The following is a 24,629-nucleotide window of genomic DNA, read 5'->3' on the forward strand; positions in this document are numbered from 1 at the left end:
CCTCATAATATAAATTGTTAGAAATAATTATTGAACAAAGGCAAGCACCTATGATATAAATACAAATATTGCTACATTGTGTGCTTATGAATGCTGTCATACAGAACCAATTGTTGACCAATTGAATACATTACCGTTCAAGAAAGCAAAGGAGAAGACACTTCTTCTATGACATACACTACAATTCAATCAATGGGCTTTTTTTTATCAAGAGTTATGACAAACATTCCCTTAAGTGGCATCTTTACTACAATCTTAAGTTAAAAACACTTTTGATAGTTATTTAGAAAACTAATCCTTGTATTAAATAAGTATTAGCTAACCCACAGAATAAACTTAATTAGAATAATGTATTGATTAATCAGCAGAATTGTACCGATTAATTGTTGCATCCCTAATATACAACAGTCACTTTGTTTAATTTAGCTATCCCTTTTAGGGGTGACATATAGTTTTGCAATTACCTCAGAAATTTGAGTGGCAAGAATGTCGTGATCCCCATTGCAATAAATATTTTAAAAGAGGAGGACAAATAAAATGGCACGCCGAATTTATAGTAATATTAAAAAATTATTTTCTAAAAGAATTATCTACATATTCTAATACAGGGTGGGAATGAATTTGCTGGATATTTATACATGAGTGAAGAAAAAAAATTAACTTTTTCCCTTTTCTAAGTTTGAACATGTGGGATAAAATCAGGGCCTGGAATATATATATAATATCAAGTGCAGTGTATCTTCTTTGTGTAAGTCCATTTGAAAGGTTAACAATCTTCAAAATATCCAATATTGAACAGACATTTTTGGAACTTAACAAGAAAAAAAAATCTTTAACCATTTAGATTATGGATGCGTAGGCATTCTCAATTTGTTTGATTTTTGGAAGAATCTCAATAGCATCTGGACTATGCTACAGATAATATTCATGGCAGGAATATCTCACTCATATTTTGATACGGGAAAGTAGTGTATTTTTAGATAACCCACAGTATGTTCTCTCAAAAATATTATCAAGATTTTCAGCTCGAATAAAGAAAATTTGTGATGTATCTAGATGTATTGAGGAGAAATGTGAACTTTCATTGAAATGGGAGATGTCGATGAGGGAAAGTTTGCATAAAATGAACATAACAACCATATGCTCCGATATCGTAGGGGATGTCATATCGTCATTATCGTCCTTGATCAATCAAATTGCCTCTAAACACCTCTCTTCGATCTTTGGATCTTATTTTAATCTCCAAAGACCAATTGTGCCTTTCAAGTTAATAATTTCACGAATTTCAATAGTCTTGCTAAAGAACTATTCCATCTGCCCATCCAAAAAAAAAAAAAAAAGACGAAATACATATATCCCAACGAAGTCCAGCAGATTATATAAACCTTATAAGGATTAAATTCCTAACATCTCATGAAAAATGGTTTAAATATCGTTTAGTGACAGGCCCACTTGAAGTAGCTGTTAAATTTTTCAAAGACGACGGAAGGGAAATGCCTGAAACGACAGATCACATCTTGTGGGAATGCGTCCAACTACATTTGACCAACATGGGTATTGACGCCATGATCACCAAGGCGCCATATATTTTTATATAAGCTATGGACTATAAAAGAAAGTTTTTAAATGGATTAATTTCTATTTTAACTTTGTACTCGAGTACTTTCAAATTGCATTTAATTTAAAATTTTAATTAAATATTGTTTTAACATTCTACCTGAGATGTTTTAAAATTATGTATTTGGTGTGATTTCGTTGTTTTGAGGTTTTTGTTTTTAATATTGTTGAATAATTTTTTTTATATAACAAATATATCATAATAAAGGCCGAAAAGAAAAAAAAGACATATTCTAATACAGATGGCTAATATACTTTCGTTTAATAATAGAAAATCTGAAATTTCTTATAAAAAATTGTTAGGAATATACAATATCCAAAAAACTTTTATAAAAATAATCTTGGATAGAGTACTAATGTATGTAGTTATATTGTATTTATTACACAAAAACAAGTTAAGAAAATATTTTTTAGTCCCTATGGAAAAAAAAGGTATTATAGATGAAACAAAAACACATTATCGAAAAGAAATTATCATTTAGAAATAGTTTTCCAAATTGTAACATGTACCAAAACATTTTATCATTACCTAATTCTGTTAATATTAATGATGGACTAATATCAAAATGCCTATTTCAGACCGATTAATGACTCATTCACTAGAAATAGTTTCGGAGGTAAATAATCGATATTTAGAACTTGTATTATTTCGTAAATAAATTTGGCAAATAAAAATCTACTTATAATGAATATTAATAGATTTGTAAATAAAAATTATTTAGAAAAAAGGTCTTGTTAGGTCAAATAAATGAAAAACTTACAAAAATAATTAACATTTGTGACAGAAACAGATGTAAATTAATTGACGTAATGTGTTTAGGTCAAACGGTAATTTTAAATATAACCCAATTAACAGTTATAACGTAACAGTCTCTATTTAAATAATAATTTATTTTTGAACACATTGAATATACATATAAGAGTGTACAGTGTACATTAATTTCAAGTCTAAAAATAGAGTAATAATGTATTTTTTGCGTCTTCTATAAATTAGTTATAATGCATACAACTAACGTAAAGACCACAACATACTTATAGTTGTGAAGTAAAAGTAGGCATTCCTTTTTTTTTTTTTTTAATATTCCTTTAATGGGTCAGATGGAGTTGCACTGATTAAGTTTAAGTACACATGATAGTATTATATTTACTAGACCTGACCTAGGACTATTCTTTGAAGTACATATTCTCTAGGAATGACTTGAGTGCGAACCTGCGCACATTGACACAAGAGAATAAATTCTCCCGAGTGCGTTGTCCATTGAGCTACGTTGTTCCATTGAATATAATTAGAGTTGTATACCATAATGTCTTAACGCATGTGAGATTGTTTTGTACATAGTTGATAATCTGCAATGTCTTTATTATTTTCTAAATGTGTTATTAGTAATCTTAGATTCAAGCAGATAACATCAAACTATAAAGTTGCCTTGTGGGTGTTTGCCCATGAAAAATTAAGAATTTTGTAGGGAGGTTATGTACTTTTTGGATTTCTAGTATAATTCGAGATCGACATTGTAGTCATTTCTGTCAATGTCCCTGCTAGTATTGAGTTAATTTATTTCTCTCAAAACGGCTTGAATCCTATTCAAGTAAACAACTTGATAGCGAAGCATTTTTCCTCCCAACCATTATTCAAATCGTCTGGATTACAACTTATATTATTTTTCAGTTTCTTTTATTTGTTTTAAACTCGCGGATCATACTTTATAGCACACACACTACAAAACATTCAACATTAATTTTTCCTATAAATATCGAATCTTGGCTTCAGAGTCCAAGTCAAGATTCAGTCTTCAAAAAATGTATAGACTGAAGTATTAATTTATTAATAATTAACAGTTGGGAATAATGAGTTCATTTAGCAGTTATATTTTTTTAAATAAGTTTGAAATATAAATATATTAAACTCATTTATAGTCAAATTGAAATGCTGGTACATCTAACGTTAAAAGCATATATAAATCCATAAAATAACATATTGACAATATCAAACAAATTGACAAAAAGACACAATCTTTAACAAAAACAAAAGCAAGCTTTCATACACTAATAAAAACCAGAAAAATAAAATAATACCTACTTCTTATTGCTTTTAAAAATGTTATATAATTTTTAAGATTGTTCATCACGGAGCAATCAAGTATCGAACTCATTACTGCCTTGATTGATTACAAACAGTAGTGTGTCTTTATTTTGGCATTTTAATGGTTCTCTTTCTTCTCCATAGTAATAGTATAGAATTATTTCCTCCAGAAAACAATTCCAAAATGTTCTCCAATTTTTATTTTAGGTGCAAATAGTTTGGCTTTAAAAAAAAAAATTCCTCAAAACAAAGATAAGAAGTGGTCTCCTTTATTGTTTTTGTTTATCATACAACATATGACCTCAGTGAAAACACTCTATTGGTGTTTTTGCCATTGATAAGTTATGCTCGAATTAGATCTTGTTCAGCTTGTAAAATTATTTATTAAGTAATGAAGAATAACTCCACAGATAGAAATAATAGTCTAACAACTGATTGGTAGGTGAATTTCCAGGGACCTGGGCCAGAAAAGTATTACTTCCCTTCTGAAAAAAAAATTATCGTCAATATTATAAGAAATTATTGCTTTAAAAAAAATGTAAAAGCCTCGTAAAATGTATTTTTTCAATCTCTGTTTTTCATTGGTTCAGTCTTCCAAAAAGTAAGTGTCCTTTTTTTAAAAAAAATATGCAGATACTTCTGATGTGTGACCTTTTCTTCCTTCTCTTGTGGTAGGAGGAAGGTTGAGAGATACAATGCAGATAAGGTCAAATGCAATTATATAACTAAACCAAAATAATCCCTGCTCAGGCTCATCTAGAGTACACTTCGTAGTCCTAATTGAATTTGAAAGAAGTTTTTCCATAAAAACCTTTGAAATTTTCGAAGATTGTGTTTTTTTTTTTCAATGGATATCATTTTTGTTAAATATTATACAAAAAAAAAAAAAAAAACTGTACTTTCCGAAACATTTGTCAAAATATAAATGCAAGCTAAGTTTTTTTTTTTCTATCCAAATGGAGTATGAATTACAATTGTATTCTTTGACATATAATTATTGTTCTTTTCTGTCGACAAATTAGGATTTTTTGTTTAAGTTTGTTTCAGTGTTAACCTAAGATATGGTTACGTGAAAAAAAAAATCAAAAATCACATATTTACCCGATCACTAGAGTTATCACTTATCTGCTAGCTACGTCGATCAATTGGTACAAGTTAAAACCTTTCTTGGGAAAAAGGAAGACTAATAAGAAGTCTCAGATTTGATGTAAGAGTATTTTATTAAATAAATCAAACTTGATTTCCAACATGCCTAAAAGTAATATAAAATCAATGAAGTAAAGAGAGTTACAATGTACACATTATATAATAATGGGAAAAATATTCTTAAATCTGTTGGAAAAAGAGATTTTCATATAGGTATGTACAAACAGCGTACATACAAAGTACATATTTAGAGGAATATCTTAAGTACGTGAAAACTCGTATGGTATATACCTATAGGCAGCTTGACTTTTTTAAATATTATGAACTCTTTCGTTTCCATCATTTTATTGCATGTATTTTTTTTAACGTTGAACGGTATTAGTATTTCCTCTCCTTCTTACGGTATATACTTTTCTAGGATCATTGTTTCCACTTAAGAAAAAAAATTAATCTTTTTCAAGGATACCTTCAGAACTTCTTATGATTTTATTTATAAAATTAACGATGGGCATGAATCCAACACCTATTTTGATTTTCTGAAATATATTTATAATTATTTTGTAATATAAGTTTTGTAAATGTAATGTATGTTGTCTCCTTTCTGGGACAGTTTCAAAGTCAAAATATAAAATGGTCTAAAGACCGTTAACAGTATTATAAATAATCTCAGAATCGGATATATAATTGGAATGGAGAATTTTTATTAGAATGGGCATCATGATTTTTTTGGTATCGTTTCATTCCTAAAATCCAGTATATCTTTATTCGTACACATTTTTGCCAAAATTTGATAGGAGTTAGAGAAAAAAAGCGGGAAAAATACGTCACATTAAAAGTTCTGGCCATTTTCCACTAGATGTTGTAAGTGAGATATCTCTGACGATTAATACATTGCATCAAAAAGCTTTAAGTATGCTTAAAGGTTAAGAGTACACTTACAAAAAGTGAATTTACAGTTTTCTGTTTGGTGAAGCCAGTTGTTTGCTATAGTGTTCCAAAATGGAAGTAAAAAAAAGGGAATTTTATATATTCTTCAGTACTACTACGACCAAGGTGAAAAGGTGGAGCAGGCGGCCAAAAAAATGCTGTGTTTATGAACCCAATACAGTATCGAATACAACATCAAAGCTGTGGTTCCAACGCTTCCGTTATGGTAATATGGACTTTGAAAACTTCGATTTCCAGTAATGGAAATCGTCAAGTTGGACAGGCATGTGAGCACTTATTCCAGTGGCCAGGAACAGATGATTAGCCAGATATACTTTTGGTACCATCTAAATGGGATAATCCTAACTATGTTAGTTTTATTGTCAAAATAAAACGAAAACACACTCAGAAATTTTTACTTCCTCTATTATATACATTTATTACTAAAGAAACTCTTGAGATAAAGGAAACGGATAAATAGTTGCTAATTCGAATTCAATTAATAAACGTTAACAATATTAACAGAGGAATAGAAGTTGCCAAATCTACAGCTAAGGACAACATTCAGTTGTCCTAGAGGCTATTCCACGATAGAGTGTAAAAAAGAGCCATAGTCGGTGAGAAAGTTTTGTCGAATTAAATAAATATTATGCAGAATATTTTCAAAGCAAAAATTTAAAGCTTTATTTTTACTTGTATGAAACCACAAAATATGTATAATTCGTAGTTTCTTTTTTAACGTTTTTGTGTACAAACGCACACTAATAGAGAGTAATTCCGATATGAATGTCGGAACGTAAATTTTTATTGGTCAACAACTTTTGAAGCGGTCCCAAAAATCTGAAAGCATATCAAGCAGGACGGTGCAGACTACTGACGATGATTTCCCCGAAAATTTGTGACCAACAAGCGGCCAAAATTTTACGAAATCCTGCTTTGTTGAGGGGAAAAAATTGAGAAAATCCTGGTCAATCGATGAATGTGATCTCTGACACCATTAATTTTTGTCCTGTTCAGCTGTCTATCGTATCATAAATGAAAACCTTCGGTAACAAAGCTATACACGTCGTAAGGGACAGATTGTTACCCCGTCAAACAGGGAGGAAAGGGTCACCTGCACCTAGACTTTGGGCAGGCTAAAACAGAAGCCACCCGTGAAAGATCTTGTCTGGTTCTCCTCAGATAAGAAAAATTTATATCTAACACATAAGTATTACTTGAGCAACAATCGAAGGTTGGCAAAGATATCAAATTTCAAATATTGAATTTTTTGAAAAAATAAGTTATGGTTCGTCAACATTTAGGGTCGTGTTATGCCCCCCTTCATCTTCAGTTGGTCCTGAAGGGCAATACTTAGGTATACATCAATGTTCTGCGCACCAAAAAATTCCCCTTGGTCGGCAGTATCCTAAAAGAATCATCTTTGATCTGGAAGCAAGACGGGCACCCAGTTACACCATCAAAAAATACTCCGTTTTCTTAATCCTGAGAAGGCGATGAACGTACCGACGAATTATTGGCCTCGTAACTCGCCGGAATTGAAACCTTTAGACTATTTTTTCTAAGACAATTTTGAAAGGGTTTCCAATTAAGCTTTATACTACACCACACTATCCCTGAGAGGTGGGATAAAGAGAGATTTCCGGACTTTACCCCATGAGATGTTCAAGAGTCCAGTTTCTGAGGACGTTGTGAACGTGTGGTCATATCATTACTTAACTTACAACCAATAAAAACGCTAATATATTTATAGAAAACAAAAGAAGGTCTTTAATATATACTCCCTGCTATGATAACAGACTGGTATAAAATATGGGCTGCTAATATGTAAAACAAATAAAGTATAAATGGAGTGACGTTGCTCAATTGACAAAGCGCTTGGAAAAAAATGTTTTCTCGAACTCAATGTCCGTAGTTTGGATACTCGGTAGCTCCTAGAAAAGAAAGTAAACATTGTGTATATGGACTTCAAAGACAACTCCTAAATTAGATGGAGTAGTTGTAGTACTCTAGCACTTACTTATGCGTAGTTAGTGCAACTCCATCTGACCAATCACAGGAACATTTGAAAACAAAACAAAAAAAGATGTAAAATAACGTCATAAATACAAATTTTATGCTACATAGTGATAACGTTTTTTCTACATATATTTTTTTAATACCTACTGATGCTGATAATGTTTGAGGGAAGGAAAAATGCAGATTGCCAAATTTTTATATAAAAGATTTATTATTATTATAAACACCCGTTTTGATTTATGTCTCTACTAATATTATTTAAAAGTAATCGGCGATACGTGCTGACGTGAGCTTTTCTTAGTGATAGTGAAAAAGTGCTAATAATTTGCAAATGGTCAATATAAAAGAATCAAAGATCTAGCCAATATAACAGGGAGGAACTCCAATAAAGGATATCCACTAACGAAGACGTCGAAGTTGAAAAAAACTTATAGAATCGGTTTCATTAGATAGTCCTTAGCAATCTAAAATAAATGATCTGTTTATCCTCACAAATATGATGAAAAGTGTCTTAACCCTGATACACAAAAAAATGACCTAAGTCTCTCCCAAGAAGTAGATTATAAACGTGTTGAGGAATCATGGAATCTGCAAACAGGACAAGAAGAATAGAAGACAATCTACGGAAAGTTGGGGTAGAATCTTAGAATGTAGTGACTGGAAAAGGACTCCAGTAATGGAATTGCCACACGATCAAAAACGCAACCCTTACAAAGAGGATAAAGTCAACAATAAAAGAGGCTAGTTTATGATCCCGTTATTTGAATCCAGAATAGGAAACGCCCATAGAATCATACAAAATGACACGTACCCTTGCTGTGAACACAAGGGGCTTGGATTTGATCCAGTAAACATGGACTCGGTGGGTCTATAATTAGCACATATTAACACATATTGATAAAAATACAACTTTTTATAAAACTTTTATTGCAAAAATTAATTCATGAAACGTGAGTATGTAGTAGTACTCACATCTATTCAATATTTCCGACTTCAGCCTGAATCACCGCTTCGATACTAGTTCGGAACTAGTAGTATGCCTATTCCAAAAGCGCGGGCGGGAGCTCGGCGGATAGCGGCGCTCAGAATGGCTTTAGTGTTGAAGGAGGTCATGTTGGTGATGTTCTACACAAATTACTTCACGAAGTGCCCACCGGGTTCATTTCGGGGGCACTGAGAGAAGGTTAAAAAGTCGTATCACTCCTTCTGAAGCTAAGCCTGGGTCTCTTTGGACATGTGGCCCGGGGCAAATTCCTCCTACCATATCCAGGGTCTGCCAGCGTTTACCTGATTGCAACAGACAGTGCAATTTAAGTCGTAATTTTCTTACTTGGACTCGTAGCTCAAGCACACGGTGTCAGAATTGGATTTTTTAGTTTAATAAGATTTGATTCAAATAATAGTACGTGAGTTAACTAACAAATGATTTATAGTCCCAAGATGGCGCAAAGATTCTGAGTCTAATAATTGAGAAATTAACCCGACGTTACCTCAATATTTACAATGTATTTTTTGTCACCGTTCGATCTTTTTGCTTTTTTCCCCCTACTCAGTGATCTTAGCAACGTTGATTTGTTGAACACTTTTAACCTCTAGTAAAATGTTCACGGACTCGTAGTCAAAAGACTTCAGAATCATTGTGAAAAGAAACTGAATAACAACAGTCAATACTTCAGAAACAATCATATAGTTTCCTAATCGAACACTTCTGCCATTTGTTTTTGTATTCAAGTCAAATGTTAGTCTATTAAAAATGATTCAAGTCCAGGCCGTACTCGAGTAGGATTACACCTCTGTCTTTCTTAAAAATTACAAAATTATTCCTATTTATTAGCTTTTCATTTGTATATATATTCAATTTAGAATCAAATTATTTTTCAAAAAATCATCCGACTTATTTATTGTCCAAACTGTCTACAAATATGATATATTTTAACTAAAAAATCTGTAATAGGTATACATCAGCGATGTCTGAAAGAAGAATATATAATTTAAGCTACAAAAAAATGTACAAATGAAAAAAAAAAAGAAAGGCTGTCATTTACTTATTTTTCATAAATTCTTTCGTGCAAAGAATTTTGACAATAATTATAAGTGAGGTTTCAATCAATTCTTCATTAAATATCCGGTTTGTCATAAATGTATGTATGAACGTGTAGCGTCTACTACATATTTATGTAAATACTAGTTGTCACTGTCATTAAAGGATGTTAAACCCAACAATTTTCTATTCTCGATATAAACATAATGTTGTATCTACAAAAGAATCTTTTTTTGTGTGTAACATAGGCGTACATAAAATTGTATTTTGCAAATACAATCATACCTTGAATTAAAGCATTATCCGTGTCAAAGAAATGTCGTTTTTCAAAATGCTCAAAAATCAAAAATGAGTTGCAATTCTTTACTCTTATTGTATCTGCAAACTTTCCTCAAAAATAAATAGAAAAAAGGCAAATTGACAAATTTAGATATAAAAGTTAATCGTATTTGTTTTAAGAATAACTTCTTAGCACAGAAAAATAGGAATAATATGACAAGGATAAAACAAAATCTGCACCTCTTTGCGTCTTTTCCTTCATAATACATTACAAGTTGTATACTTACAGAACAAAATCACTCTCAGATATTATTACAGATGAGCAGAAGTTTTAATTTTTTATGAATTTTGTAGCATGATCATGTCAGTTAACAATTTCATTATTTCAAAACTATGAAGTTACTTCAAAAATAGGCTTTTTTGCATTTTTAAGGTCCATGAGGCACTGTTTCCGAAAATTATGTTTAAAAAAATCAGAGTTCGGAGTCCAATAAATGAGCGTTACTTCACCAATTCAAGAAATTTAAAATGCGTGTTTTTTTTTTGTCAAATAATGACGTGTTAGAAGACTGATAAGAGAAAAGGAAGTAGAATAATCGATAGGTGACACAAAAATTTATAAAAATTTTATTAGTGTTAAGATTCCAGGCGATGGGGAAAAAATTCGGTTCAATCTTATGAGATTTTTTCTATACTGATTTGAATCAATATTTCGATCAAGACTTCGGTCTCAGACTATGGACAGACATGTTATGATTTTAAAATCGTCCCCAAGTTTTTTTTTAACTCACTCTATAGAACAAGGGGGCAAATTTTATATGTCTTGGATCAACCGTCCTTGATTTTTTCATAATTTTAACACTTTCAACTTTGTTTAACGTCATTGTACAAGCGCTCACACTAGGAAAATCAACAATTTATCTTTACCAAATTTTAAATAAGATATTTTTTTTGTTTGACCATTCTAGATAGAAAAAATTATGTAACTGATCCATTCTGCTCTTCTTGAAGAATTAGTTAAGTTTAGGGTTGCATAACAGTATGGTTGCTAAAAGGTCTCTTTTAACTGCAATAATTATTTGTTTTCAGTTTTATTGAAGAAATAGTTATTAAAGGCTGATTAAATAATATATAAAACTCACTCTTTCCCTTACTAATATTTTGCACACATTGCACAAGAGTTATGTATTTTTATCCCCTCTCAACCTCGCTTGTCAAAAGGGAAAGGAAAGAATTAAAGAAAAAAAAAGCATATATAGCTAGTCTTTATCATTTTTTCTCTTGGCCAAATGTTAATTATTATTTATAGAATAGCTATTAATTGTTTTATATATTGAATTGGTAATTTTATTGACGACTGATTATAAAATTATACAAACTCTAAACGACGGTAATTTGATTTATATTAATTATTATAAAAATCCAACTCCTATGCCAACTTTTGTAAATTAATGAAAACAGCTTAAACCATAAAAGAAAAGAAAAATGACTATATTCCTACCTTGTAGTCATTCTATTTTCAAAAATATGAATGAAAAAATTTGTCAGTTTTATGTTTAACACATAAAACTAGAAATAAAAATCTTAGTTATCCTATTCGAAGACGGTACTTACAAACAAATATCTCATTTGGATACATTTTTATTCTATTTTCTTGATGATGTATCAAATAAATTACGAGTGAGTTTAAAATTAAAAAAAGAGAGCATACATATTTAGTAAAACAAAACAATTTGTTTTGTCACTATTAGTTCTAATACCGGCAACAATAATGGAACTTGTGTTCTACTTGAAAAATGACTAGTTAAAAAAACTTTTACCATTTGCTTGAAGAATGGAGTTAGTTATTGGAACTATTTTCCAAGAGTGCAGGGGTGCCAGATCGTCACCAGATGTTTATTTATTCAGAAGATTAAAAGGAAATTTGCCATTAATCAACAAAACTGACTATAAACCTGGAGCTGCAGATGAGCAGGTGGCCAGTCTATTGGAAGGCAGACAAGATAGTACTATTGAATTTGCAAAAGATAATCTTAAAAAAAGATTTTAAAGAGACGAAAATAGAGAATTATTATAACTATTAATCAGCTGTGTCAAGGGAGGCGAGGGAGAAGGAAATAAAAAACGAAATTGGCAAGAATTACTCTTACAAGATCAACAATTCTACTCTGAGTTCAACAAGAAATTACAATTATAATTCTGCAACAAATCCTTAAGGTTACAATTCATCTTTTATGAGCACACACGAATGTTCTATCAGGTTTTGAATATAATTGAAACTACTTAGTGGGAAGGGAAGTTCACTAATCGGGAATTAAATAATTTTGACAACTGTCAAAGAAAATAAAATTCATTCTTTAGACGACAAATTCAAAAAAAAAAATAGACCAGCTAAAAAATACAGGATCTCATTTTATTATTCTCTTAATACCATTAAGTTTATATTCCTTTGTTTTAAATCTTTAGGGAGAAACAACCAGAAAAGTTGATTCCTGGAAATACTAAACATTTACATTCTTTTGTGTTAGTGACAAGTTAAGTGTTTCCAGGCTAGCTGATCGTATAATAAGCTAATAAAATTTTATTTTACACTATTTTTTTGCATAATTAGGTGGAATTGATCAATCATATGATGCTAAGGATATCTTGGGTGTACTATAAGTAATTCCAATTGCAATTTCGAAAACCGTATTTAATTAGGCTTTTTATGCATAGGTACTATTCTTTTCCACGGGAATATACATAAATATAAGTGTTCAGGAAAAATTCAAGGGAGCAATAGAACCAGTCCTCAGACTGGACTGGAGCAAATAAATAAGAACCCACATAACACTTGTTGCAATCTGATTGAGGGTATTTTATTTCCCCCAAAAAAAATCAAGCATTTGAAAGATCAATTATTTATTAAGTTATCTTTATCTTAGTTCGGAAAAAAGGTGTCTAATCATACAACTATCAAATAAAATGAAGGATCTTATTTGGAAGCTAATATATTTTTCATTTTTTTCAATTACTTAGTAGCTGAAACTAAAGAATAAACCTTATATCACAGCTTAAAAATATTTGCCGCCCTAAAAAACTTTGATTTGGATGGATTTTTTCAGTTTAACTTTTAATTTTCTCATATAATGTTCAACAAATAACTAATGAAAAAGGTTACGTTAAAAGTTCCGGAATAAAATATAATTAAGTCGATAGTTTGAAAAATTGTATTTATTAATGAATATTTTTGTGGGAAGGTGATGAACTCCAAATTAAATATGTATCATATCTAATGGATTTAGTTAGTATTTATTTCTGATTACGTTATCTAATAGACATATTTATATTTTAATTTCGGAACTTTTTATCCAATCTGTTTTATTGCTTGTTTATTAAAATATTCTATAAGAAAATTGAAAGTTAAACAGAAAACATTCATGGATCGAAGGACATTCTTCATTTTAAATCCCTACCTACGTACATATAAGATTTCAAAATGAATGCCAGTGTTGATGTTTGTAAATTTTACTACTCCTGAATAATAAATTTACAAAATTTTCTGCCTGTTTGAATTTTTGTTTTATTTTTTAAATTAAACATATTGCAAGCATCTTTTTCCGATTAATTCATTCAAAATATATCTGAAAACTTTCAATCATTAAAATAATTATATCAATCAAAGTATAAATTAAAGTATAGTAATGTCACTTTATATTCATATATGAGGCATGAAAAGTTTATTTAAAACGTCATACTACACTGCTATAAATTATATTATAATAAAGTTTCCCATCATATTTTGCATTTAAAGAAGTGGGAAGAAGTTTTTGGGGAAAAAAAAAAAAATCAAATATGATTTTTTCTAGAAGAAAGAAAAAATTCCTTTTTTTTTTTTCTTGGGGGGGGTGGAGGTACATCTCCTAAGGCTCAAACCCTGTGCACACTCCAGGTCAATCAATATTTATTTGGTCTAGTCCAGTTTTAGGACTGTTCCAATCAGTTGTTAACACTGTCGGTCCTTCGAACTGTCAGTACTAGAACTGATTAAAAGTAGAAAAAATAAAGTTGAGTGACATTATCATCAATAACCGAAATCTATAAATATTAGGACTTATATGCAGGACTGAGTTGGAACAAACCAAAACTCAACTGGATGGGACTGTATTCTTCTGTAATAAATAAGGACTGACACACCACATAGGACTGTTAATTATTATTTTGATTCATCTCATTTTTTACCTCTGTCAACAAGGTCTGTGTGTTTATTTGTTAGTCATCAGGATAACGGCAAAAGTTAAAAATTGACTGACACCTTACTTAGATGCTAATATCTGTTTTATTTTTTCTTCAAATGTTTTATATCATAGCTGAACTTATAGAATAGAGCTTATATTTCAATTTAAAAAAAATTTCCTTGAAAAAAGGTAGATTTTGATTGATTTATGGTCCATTAAGTTTATAATATTTGTGAAAAAAATTAAATATGATCAGCTGGGTAGGTTGCGTGAATATATCCTACAATAATATTCCGACGGAAAAATTTAATTACTTATGGATCTATATAATTACATCATTTATATGTAACGGAATTAAAACAAGTTAATAGATGCTTACATATAAATTATGTAATTATATAGAGTAGACTCGTATGTAACTAATTTTTTTCGTCGGAAGTTTTAACAGTCATATTCGTGTTCTACGCCTTAAAGAACAATAATAAATATGGGCTTCAGCCTGCGGGCAAAAATGCTGTTGCATTGTGTTATGTAAGGTCCCAGTAAGATGCAATTAAATTTTTAGAGGTCAAGATCAAGGTAGCACAAAATGTTAAAAATGCATTAACGACCATAATTTCTGAATCAAATTGAGATACAAAACTCAATTTGACTTTAGAGGGAAGTTTTATGCTCTACAGAGTGTCCATTCTAGTTTTTAGTTGTAACTAGTACAGGTTACAACTAAATTGATAAAAGTATTTATGAGATATGATTTATTACGAAGGAGCAAAATAAATTATAAAACAAAGGCAAAATCATATTACATCAAAAGATTTATCTTTTACTCACAAAAGGACTGTTTGAACAAGTTTTTGTTTTTTCAATAAGAAAATATCCCATTAATATATGAGAAGTAGGTATGCAATCTAAATATTCCTAATAAGCTAGCTACAAAGTATTTATTACTTATAATTACGTATAATTAATAACATACTTTTAAAAAAATGCTTAAAAGATGGGGAAGTAGTATTTAGTCACAAATAAAAGAAACTAGTTCCTAATATTTTCTTTTAATTTATCATAGTACAAAAATAGTGATTCTTCAGAGAGATACCGTTTTTATAGTTTAGTTAAAAAGATTTCTACTAGGCATGCAACTACATTGAGTAACGAATGTATTTACCACTCATAATAATATAACCCGGGTTCCGAATACTTTACAATTATTGTAAAATGAGGCATATAAATATTTACATATTTTATATATATATAAGTATTTTCCAAACCTTTTAATTAATGTTGTATATCATCAAAATTTTTACAAAATAGTAAAACATTTTTAGACATATCCATAAATTGACTAAATGAAATAAATAACTCAATATATCGATATCGAAAAGTCTACTGCAATTTAGTGTTATCGGGTTCTTTTTGTTTGGACAACACTGTTATTTTATAGTCTAGTCATAAATCAAATGATGGCTTGATTATAATATAAAGCAGTATTTTAGAATAATGCATTGGCTTTAGTACGAATTATCTACTCCATGTTCCAAAAAAAGGGTAACACTTATTATTAATGATATACTTTTCACCGGAACTATTTTATGATGTAAGAAACCATTTTATTTAATTTTTTCCAAAATTGTTACATGACTTTAAAATAATTGGATTATTCAAGATGGCCATTTTCAGCTTAATGACAACCTCCAACCTCCTTCTGAAGTCTTGGCACGCCTTAATGCCTCCAGGGGTGATGTTGAGTTCTGTGATTTGTTGCAGGCAACTCTCTCAAGCTTACCCTAAATGTTGTAGTACAATGGGTTCAGGTGGGGTAGCTGGGAGGCCACATGTCCTTGAACCAAAATGAGGTCATATTTTTGGAGAGCCAATCTTGGCTTTTTTTTTGGGCTCTGCGGCATGGAGAATAATTCAGATGGAAGATATATGTCTCATCTCCAAACACCACCTCAATCCAGGGCTTGACACGTGTCTCTTAAGAGATTGATGTAATGGACTGTATTGATTTTTTCTTTGTTGCGGATAAAAATCGAGGACGTTTTTTGCTATTGGAAGCTACAACACCTAGGATCATTACAGAAGCCGAATGTTTAGTCTTAAATATAATAAGCTTTTTATTACTTATGTTTGATACCCAATCCATCCTAAAATGTTTTTCCTCAGAACACAAAATTGTTGGCGTTCCAACCTTGAGCATGTGGAGTAATATTGATCTCGCGAGCCGTTTTGCTTTTGTTGACTCATCGATGAGGTGCTACTTTCCTCTGGCCCTTCATCCCCAGGTCCTCATAAACGATCCTATGGACCTGTACAGGAGGTCCTGATTGGATTTCACTTGACATTAGCTTTGACTTTGATTAGTCTTTGGACTGTCCCACGCTCCTCAAATCCTTTTCTGATTAGATATATTGCCTTTCGGCTCATCCCACAGCTTAGGGATCTCAGTTACCATTATTCCCGCGATGACATGTCGACCACAATTTGACGTTTCATATCTATGTCGTCTAGAGAAATTTATTTAAAGTGAAAAGTAAACAAATATAGGTTCAGCGTTATAAATCACGCAACCTTTTTAACACTGTCTGCAATTAATCAGTTGTTTTGTTATTCAATCATAAATAATTTAATTAGGATGTTTGATAGTAACATTTCTTATCAATAACCTCAGATGCAATTAATGGTACAATTTTATTAGTAAATATTTTACAAAATAAATTCTATGCCTCCATAATTTAACTCTTCTTCATTACTACATATTTTCTGATATTAAAAAGAGATACTATGTTTAATATAAGAATTGATCATATTATAAGGTATGCATGGAATCATTTAATCAATTAATTTATCATGATTATAAATTACTTATAAGCAATATATTAATTTACCATATTTAGATTTCCAATAGATAGACAATTTTATACGATTTTTTTTTTTAAATTTATATGATTTTTACATAAAAAAATAATGATGAAACACCAGAAGAGAGAATCTGAACCAAGCCCCCGTTAGGATTTTTATTATTATCATTTTCAAATTTTCCCACTAACATTGATTTTTTTTTTCAAGCACTCATATGAGGTGACTTTCTTTGAAAATAAGATTGGGACTTATTAATTACCCCCAAAAAAATAATAGTTTTTAGGTGAAATAGTTTGTTCATTTTCAATTCAATAACGTTTTTTTTAGAGAGTTGTGTTTTTATTTTTTCAATAACATTTTTGGATCCCTTTAATGACTTATTTTTAGAAGCTGACATTTTAATTTGTAGAAAAGTCATTTATCTAGTTTCTTAAAGTCGTTCAAAAATTCTACTTTTTTTCACTCTAATATTCCAAGGGGGATAGGGGGTATCATACGCTTCCGTCACAACGGCCTTGACCCCACCTTTCAATTAGGATTGATTAATACCTACCTATTTATAAATTATATCTTAATATGTTTGTTAAGAAGTTGGAGGTTGCGTTACTCTAAATATTATAAACTTACGTTATTTCACACGTGATTGAAAGAGAGAAGGAAAGAAAGATAGGCAGAGATAAAGAACAGAAGAAAATGGGAAAACGATGATGATCCATTGAATACTGAAAACATCATTATCTAAGTAATAACTGACATTTCTCTTTAGCAGCAGCATAGTTTTTTGTGGGTACTGTCCTCTTACTAACGTATGTATGACTTTGATTGGCCTGTATACTGCTAGTAAGTGTTGTATTTGAGGGAGACATTTATTTACTTTTTCAGGTTATTCCAGTCCACGCTTTTTCTAACATCATGGTTCACACAGAAGACACTACAACGAGTGACACACAGACAACTAGTAAAGCAAAAAAGAAGAAACTCTATGCAGAGGAGGATATTTCGAAACTCCGAGTCATGGCTTCGGACTCATTTTCCATCCCAACAAAATACCTCATGTCCGTCGCTGCTGCATCCATTGCGGAATTCGTTACTTATCCCTTAGATTTGACGAAAACGAGGTCAATTAGTAATTAATTTTAACAAATATTCAAATTGGATGTCATTTGATAATGCGTGATGTTTTATCTTTGTGTAGTGGGCTTATATCGAGCAATAATTAAATATACTCAAACCTATAATACAATCTATTACAATAGTAGTCTTATATTCCGAGTAAATGCAATATTATATTGATTATATCGCTAAGAGTTTTTTTTTTGTTTTTTTTTATTATAGTAAATGATGTTTGTCCAATCCAAACGTCATATAATATAATTAATTTTTGTTTTACTTTTATGTCTTTAGGCTCCAGTTGCAAGGAGAAATTACTACAGGCTCTCAAAAACAATTTCGATATCGGGGGATGTTAGCTACTGCTATTGGAGTTGTGAAGGAAGAAGGGTATGTCAATTAACATGTCTCAATACAAAAACAAGTAGAAATGTTTTTCTCAAAATTAAGTCGGTATTACATTTGTATTGAAATAATTGTAAAGTTGATTTTAAAGGACCCAATTCGATTTCATAAATCAAATGAAGGTTTTAAACTATAATTAAGATTCTTGTATATCTCAGCTTGTTCCAGAAGTTTGAATACAAATATAATTGACCGAGATATGTTTATAAAATATTGGGATGTATAATATGATATAAAAATATTTTGGACATTTCTTGATTTTTTTCACAATTGTTTTTGTGGTAACTCACCACATCTTCGCTAAGATTCAAATATATGTAGAATAAATGATATCATCATTACTTTGTAACCATTAAGACAGTTATTTTATTACGTGAGTAATGTAAATATATACATATTTTTCTGTGTCTTTCTGAAATGATGCTAGTTATGATGAAAACTCAATGTTAAATATTTATTTTTGTTCATTTTTTACTTAAAATAATATACAATTTTTATTAATTACAACTTTACTTTTTTTAATATACAAGGATAGACTAGTACTGTCTTACTTATTTATTTATTTTTAATAAATTCTTTTACAATCTGATAGATAAGTAATGTTGAGAATTTAAACTTATATGATTGAAAATATATTGTCGTATCATTTTTAGGGTACTTATGTTATGGCGGGGAATAAGTCCAGCTTTATTGAGACACGCTATATATACCGGTAATATTTTGTAATTGATAAAGTTGATATTCGCTTGTATAATATCAATTACTTTTTGTATTAAATTTATTAGATGTACTCATTATTTCTTTACAGGTATTCGTATGTCAGCATACGAGGAGGTACGGTCCAATTTACAAAAGAAAGACAAAAACGGTTTTCCATTATGGAAAAAAGTGATTGCTGGAATGACTGCGGGGGGATTAGGTCAACTTGTTGCTTCTCCGACGGATCTTGTCAAAACACAAATACAGATGGAAGGTAGAAGAAGACTTCAAGGATATGAGCCTAGAGTACATGGAATGGTAGATGCCTTCAAGTAGGAATTTTATCTCTCTAATATATTAGCTATATTATTTATGTTCAGTTTCACTTTAAAAATTTATTAAGCCGTTGCAAATAGGATTCCATGGAAAAGAGTTTGTTCTTGAACAATGTAAGTGAGTATAAAATTGATTCAAACAAGCTATTTTGAAAGAAAAAAATAGTTCTCGCCCTTCACAATCGCATAATTTATATTATTTAAGTTTAGCATGGTTATGTTTTTATAATGTTCTAATTAGACATGGGCGGATATCAAAATATGCTCCGATCCGATATTTGAAAAATGATCAGATGCACCCGTATACCAGAAAACATTAGTTTTGTTTTATTTCAGTTGGTTTGTTTCGTTTGCATCTTACTTAATCTCTTATTGTTTAATGGTTTATTTGATTCGAAAATGCTGAATCGAGAGACATATTTTAGTTATTAAGTACGGATTCATCAATTTGATCCCTGTCCTGTAATGTTAACAAGATTACAATTTTTTAAAAAAAGAACGATTTTTATGGTAATGAATAAATATTCTCTGTGTTTAGCCATATAATACTAGAAACCTAGTATTATATGGCTTAAGCATTCTCTTGCTACAAAAATTGATTTTTTTTAAATTTCATCCTTTTTTCTGGTAATATTATATAAAATATTCGAGCAAATATCAAGATTCATACAACGGGAATGCTTAAGGAAATGCTTAAGCACTATTTAGAATTCATTTTTTTTATCCTTATGTAGTAACTTTATAATTTTCCAAACAAAATTATCAAGTGAAGTGCTATAATAAGAATAAAAAAGGGGGAATTATGCTTGTTAAAGGAGTGCGTAAGAACTTGAGTGAGCCCAACTTATTAATTGTCTCGGATACCAATACAATGTAGAAATTGGATATTTTGTTCCATTTATCAATTTTTCGATTGCGATCGTATATATATGCCCACATTTTTCTTCTGATACAACATTCTAAATGAACGTTGCTTGACATAAAACGTTTATACCATGTCTCTAAAATGACTTCCATACATTTACAGAAAACTTCCATTCCATGCTTAGTCTTAACTTGTACTTTGTGTCAATATAAAATGATTTCAAGACCATTTATAAAACAACCATCGGAGAAATACGATTTCTAAACATAAAAATAAACCAAATTTTGAATCAAGATCTGATTTTAGCACATGCTTTTCAGTTATAGTTTACTCTCATTAGCTGAAACATTGTGCAGGAACTGTATAAGGGCCATTTTATGGAATAGGTATTTCAAAGACTTGAAAGTTTATTATATATACCATAGCTTGTATGCTTATGCTTATTTTTTACTTAACAATATCTTCCCGTGGTATTTTTAATTGGGATATTTATTTAATCATAATAATGGAAATATTGGCTAAAGTCATGCTTCAAAATATGAATTTACAAACAATTTTTTTTTCCTTATTTATAACTTCATTTGTATGATATCATTGTAATAACAAAATGAAGATTTCCATAGTCATAGATTTCTTATTAAATGGCACTTATAATTTATTCATTCAACCCATGCCATTCATGTTGACTCCATCAAGGTCTAGTTAATAAGAACAATGAGTATAATTTTTAATTATTTTAATGCTACCATACAATTTCACATTTATTCAAATCAATTATAATCTTCTACTATTTATTATTTTCAGAAAAATTATTGCTCAAGCAGGGGTTTTGGGCCTCTGGCGTGGATGTTGGCCAAATGTTCAAAGAGCAGCTCTTGTCAACCTTGGTGATTTATCTACTTACGACTCTGTGAAGTCTGCCATATTAAGAAATACGAATCTTAAAGATAACTCTTTCACTCATTGTCTCTCGTCGGCTTGTGCTGGGTAAGAATGGAAGAGTTTCAATAATTGATTTGCTGTATGTTTTAATATATTTTAGTTTGGTTGGTGCAACCATGGGTACACCAGCAGATGTTGTAAAAGCGAGGATAATGAATCAAACTACCTCACCTGACGGTAAAGGACTCGTCTACAAAAATTCAATTGATTGCATTAGACAAACGATTCAAAATGAAGGATTTTTTGCTCTTTATAAAGGATTTTTACCTTGTTGGTTAAGGATGGCTCCTTGGTCCTTGACCTTTTGGCTTTCATTTGAACAAATCAGATATAATTTTGGAGCTAAATCTTGGTGATATTCTTTCATACGTAGTTAAATATAGCAGGATATTATGTCGTGATTCGATTAAGGAACAAACAATTGTAGACATTATTTTTAGACGTAGTTGATGATATTCACAATTATTTCTCCTAATTAGTCCAAATCATTTTATTTCTTTAAAAATGGGCTATCTTAAATTTTGTGATTGATCAAATCTAAAGTATTACATTTAAAAACAATGTATATGTCATAGAATACTAATTCTGTAGTTGTACTTAGGTTTACTCATCTAGTTGAAAAAATATTTTGCCCCTTTTGATACAACTTACATCATTACTTTTTTATATAGAGAGATCTCTTCTAGTCAGTGCTTACCAATTCATAAAATGAATCATACAGTTTTCTATGTTTATACTCATACAATAAATTTGGACTGATACTAAAGCAATTATGTTAAATATTTAAACCACAATTGTTATTCATTTTGATGGCAACTTCGCTGCAGTAGTATGGCATCTTAATTATATATTTCTATTCACTTTGCATTCGAAATACATATTAAAACCTTAACCAAATTTTCATTCATTTTTAGTTATATCTTATACTTATAGTGAGTCCCTATTAAGGATGTATGTGCCTATATAAAATTGAGTTTTCTGATCGCTAAGGGTTTTGATTTGTTGTTTTTTTAGTAAACAATAATTTATCCTAACGTTTCATTGAATTAGTTTCGAGCAGCTATGATATTACAAGGAATCTAATTCAATATCTAAGATTTCCTACTTCTAAAATAATGAAAACAACTCAATAATTTACAATGTGCAGATCTATAAAAATATATCTAGGACACCATCTAATACAGAGGTCAAGTTGGTAGGAGTAGGAGTTGAAAATAAACTCCAAATCATACCTATGAACTATTTCAAATAAATAATAGTACAACCAGTCTATGTCAGCAATATTTTTCGCTATATTGTAAAGACCTGTATATCTAAGTGCCTTTTATGTTTGTTATCGGTATTTCGATTAATTTGATTATTATCCGAGCTGTTTTAAAATCCTAATTTTTTTCTTTCTCTTCAATTTCATGTTCAGGATATTTAACTCCATATTTGAGAGTTAAGGCTTGGGTTAGTCGCTACAACCATCGGGTTTTTTTTTTGTTGTTTTTTTTCCATCGCCTTCAAAACTAAAACTTTTGTAAGATCTTCTCTATCATAATGATAACATTTCTTTTGTGGTCTGAGGATTCTTTTGAATTGAGCTGGAGTTTGAGTTAGTTTCAGAATATATCGGTGCGAATCTTTTTTGCATTTTTTAGACTACAAACGTTTAATGTCTTTCTCCAGATTTGAAGTTTCCACTGTTAACAATTTTAGCTCTTCCTGAAGCGTGTTTTTTTTTTAGGGCGAGTGTTTCTTCTTTCTCAGAGAATATGTCATATTCAACAACAATACTAACATTAGATACTTGAACTAGAGGAATTTCTACAACTTGAGGGATCATTTCACTCAAATCTAGATTCTCCACTGTCAATAAAGGTTGAATAGTTTTGTGGATCTCCCTTTTCCAAGACCTTTCTGTTCGCTCAGAATGAATAGGTAGTTAAGTTGAAATCCTGGAGTTGTATAAATTTGTAGATGGAAGATTGGTAGATGAGCAACTTTTGTGATGCTAGTCCAAGTAACTCGTGGCGGAGATTTCTTTCGTAACAGTCTTGGCTGAAATGGTTGCTGCAGGGGTTTTTTTTAATTTTTGGATTGAACTTTTCTTTTCTTTTCTTTTCCATGCCTTCACCTAATTTTGTGTGAATGCTGGGTCCTTTAGAAAATTATGTTGGGATGTATTAATATCTGGCGATGGACAAGAGGTAAATGCTTAGTATTATCACTACTATGACGTAGTTAATATTGAATTTTTATTTGATATATGTCAAAATAATTCTGGAAAAGAATGATCCTCATCACATACAATTCTTAATATGGATTTGAACTCTGTTTGCGCTTGAACCTCTTTTACTTAGATTTTATCAATTTTACTTGAAACAGTTCAGCTCTATCGACTTGCGCACATCAGGATAAATAGAAAAAATGGCAGTAATTTATAATATTTTTGCATTTTGTGACTTTTATTATGGATCTTTGCTATATATCCTGATATGTAAAAGACGATTCTTTAGCAACTTGACATTTTAAACAGTGTTCTTGATGTCAATATTGGACAACCCTTGATTCACTGTTTGTTCAAATTCATAAGGATATTTTTAAATGTATTACGATACATTCTCAGATATTAGAAGATTTCGAAACGACACTATAACAATAAAAAAATCATCCTAAAATTAGAGAAGGCTTTAAGAATACATAAATTCTAAAAATAAAAATATACACTTATTCCAGATGAAGATATTATCGTTGGAGAAAATAACTTACACATATTATTATAATATTATATAATTATTCTTTGTAACTCTGGATAGATACATACAATAAATATCATTAATTAATAATCATATTTATACGAATTTAATTAATGAGTGTCGATGTAACTGATACTAAAAGTATAATATCTGGTGCCTATTTCTTGGAATGGTTCCTTTCCCTTTATTAATCATTATTTGTCCACGAAAACTTATTCATAAAAACTATCCTCAAAATGTTTGTAAACATAATATAATATTGTTTGCTTGATTCTAAGCCAATAATATCAGCACATTTAAAAAATACTCTATTGTGGTTTATGCACTGTGAATGGAAAATG

At 30.2% G+C, this 24,629-nt stretch overlaps 1 protein-coding gene and 1 long non-coding RNA gene across 2 annotated transcripts; one reads left to right on the forward strand and one right to left on the reverse strand.

Moving 5' to 3' along the window:
- Positions 1–15,798: 15,798 nt before the first annotated feature.
- Positions 15,799–17,955, reverse strand: LOC121119705 (uncharacterized). The gene is made up of 3 exons (XR_005864823.2): positions 17,819–17,955; positions 16,454–16,836; positions 15,799–16,396 (listed from the first exon to the last, which is right to left on the reverse strand). It is a non-coding gene; the product is annotated as an uncharacterized lncRNA (long non-coding RNA).
- Positions 17,853–22,439, forward strand: LOC121119704 (mitochondrial uncoupling protein 4). The gene is made up of 7 exons (XM_040714445.2): positions 17,853–17,997; positions 18,074–18,309; positions 18,596–18,691; positions 19,360–19,418; positions 19,515–19,737; positions 21,410–21,592; positions 21,648–22,439. The coding sequence occupies exons 2-7, from the start codon at positions 18,104–18,106 to the stop codon at positions 21,901–21,903; spliced, it is 1,023 nt and encodes a 340-aa protein (XP_040570379.1). The 5' UTR covers positions 17,853–17,997; positions 18,074–18,103; the 3' UTR covers positions 21,904–22,439.
- Positions 22,440–24,629: the final 2,190 nt, after the last annotated feature.

The sequence above is a fragment of the Lepeophtheirus salmonis genome, chromosome 6 (genome assembly GCF_016086655.4).
Source record: "Lepeophtheirus salmonis chromosome 6, UVic_Lsal_1.4, whole genome shotgun sequence".
Lineage (NCBI taxonomy): Eukaryota > Metazoa > Arthropoda > Copepoda > Siphonostomatoida > Caligidae > Lepeophtheirus > Lepeophtheirus salmonis.

What these genes read in the sequence shown, in the direction of transcription:
- LOC121119704 (XM_040714445.2), top strand. Translation starts at nt 18,104, where the DNA reads ATGGTTCACACAGAAGACACTACAACGAGTGACACACAGACAACTAGT. An exon ending in GAGACACGCTATATATACCG is followed by an intron (nt 19,419 to 19,514) that starts GTAATATTTTGT and finishes ATTTCTTTACAG; the next exon opens with GTATTCGTATGTCAGCATAC. An exon ending in GGAATGGTAGATGCCTTCAA is followed by an intron (nt 19,738 to 21,409) that starts GTAGGAATTTTA and finishes TATTATTTTCAG; the next exon opens with AAAAATTATTGCTCAAGCAG.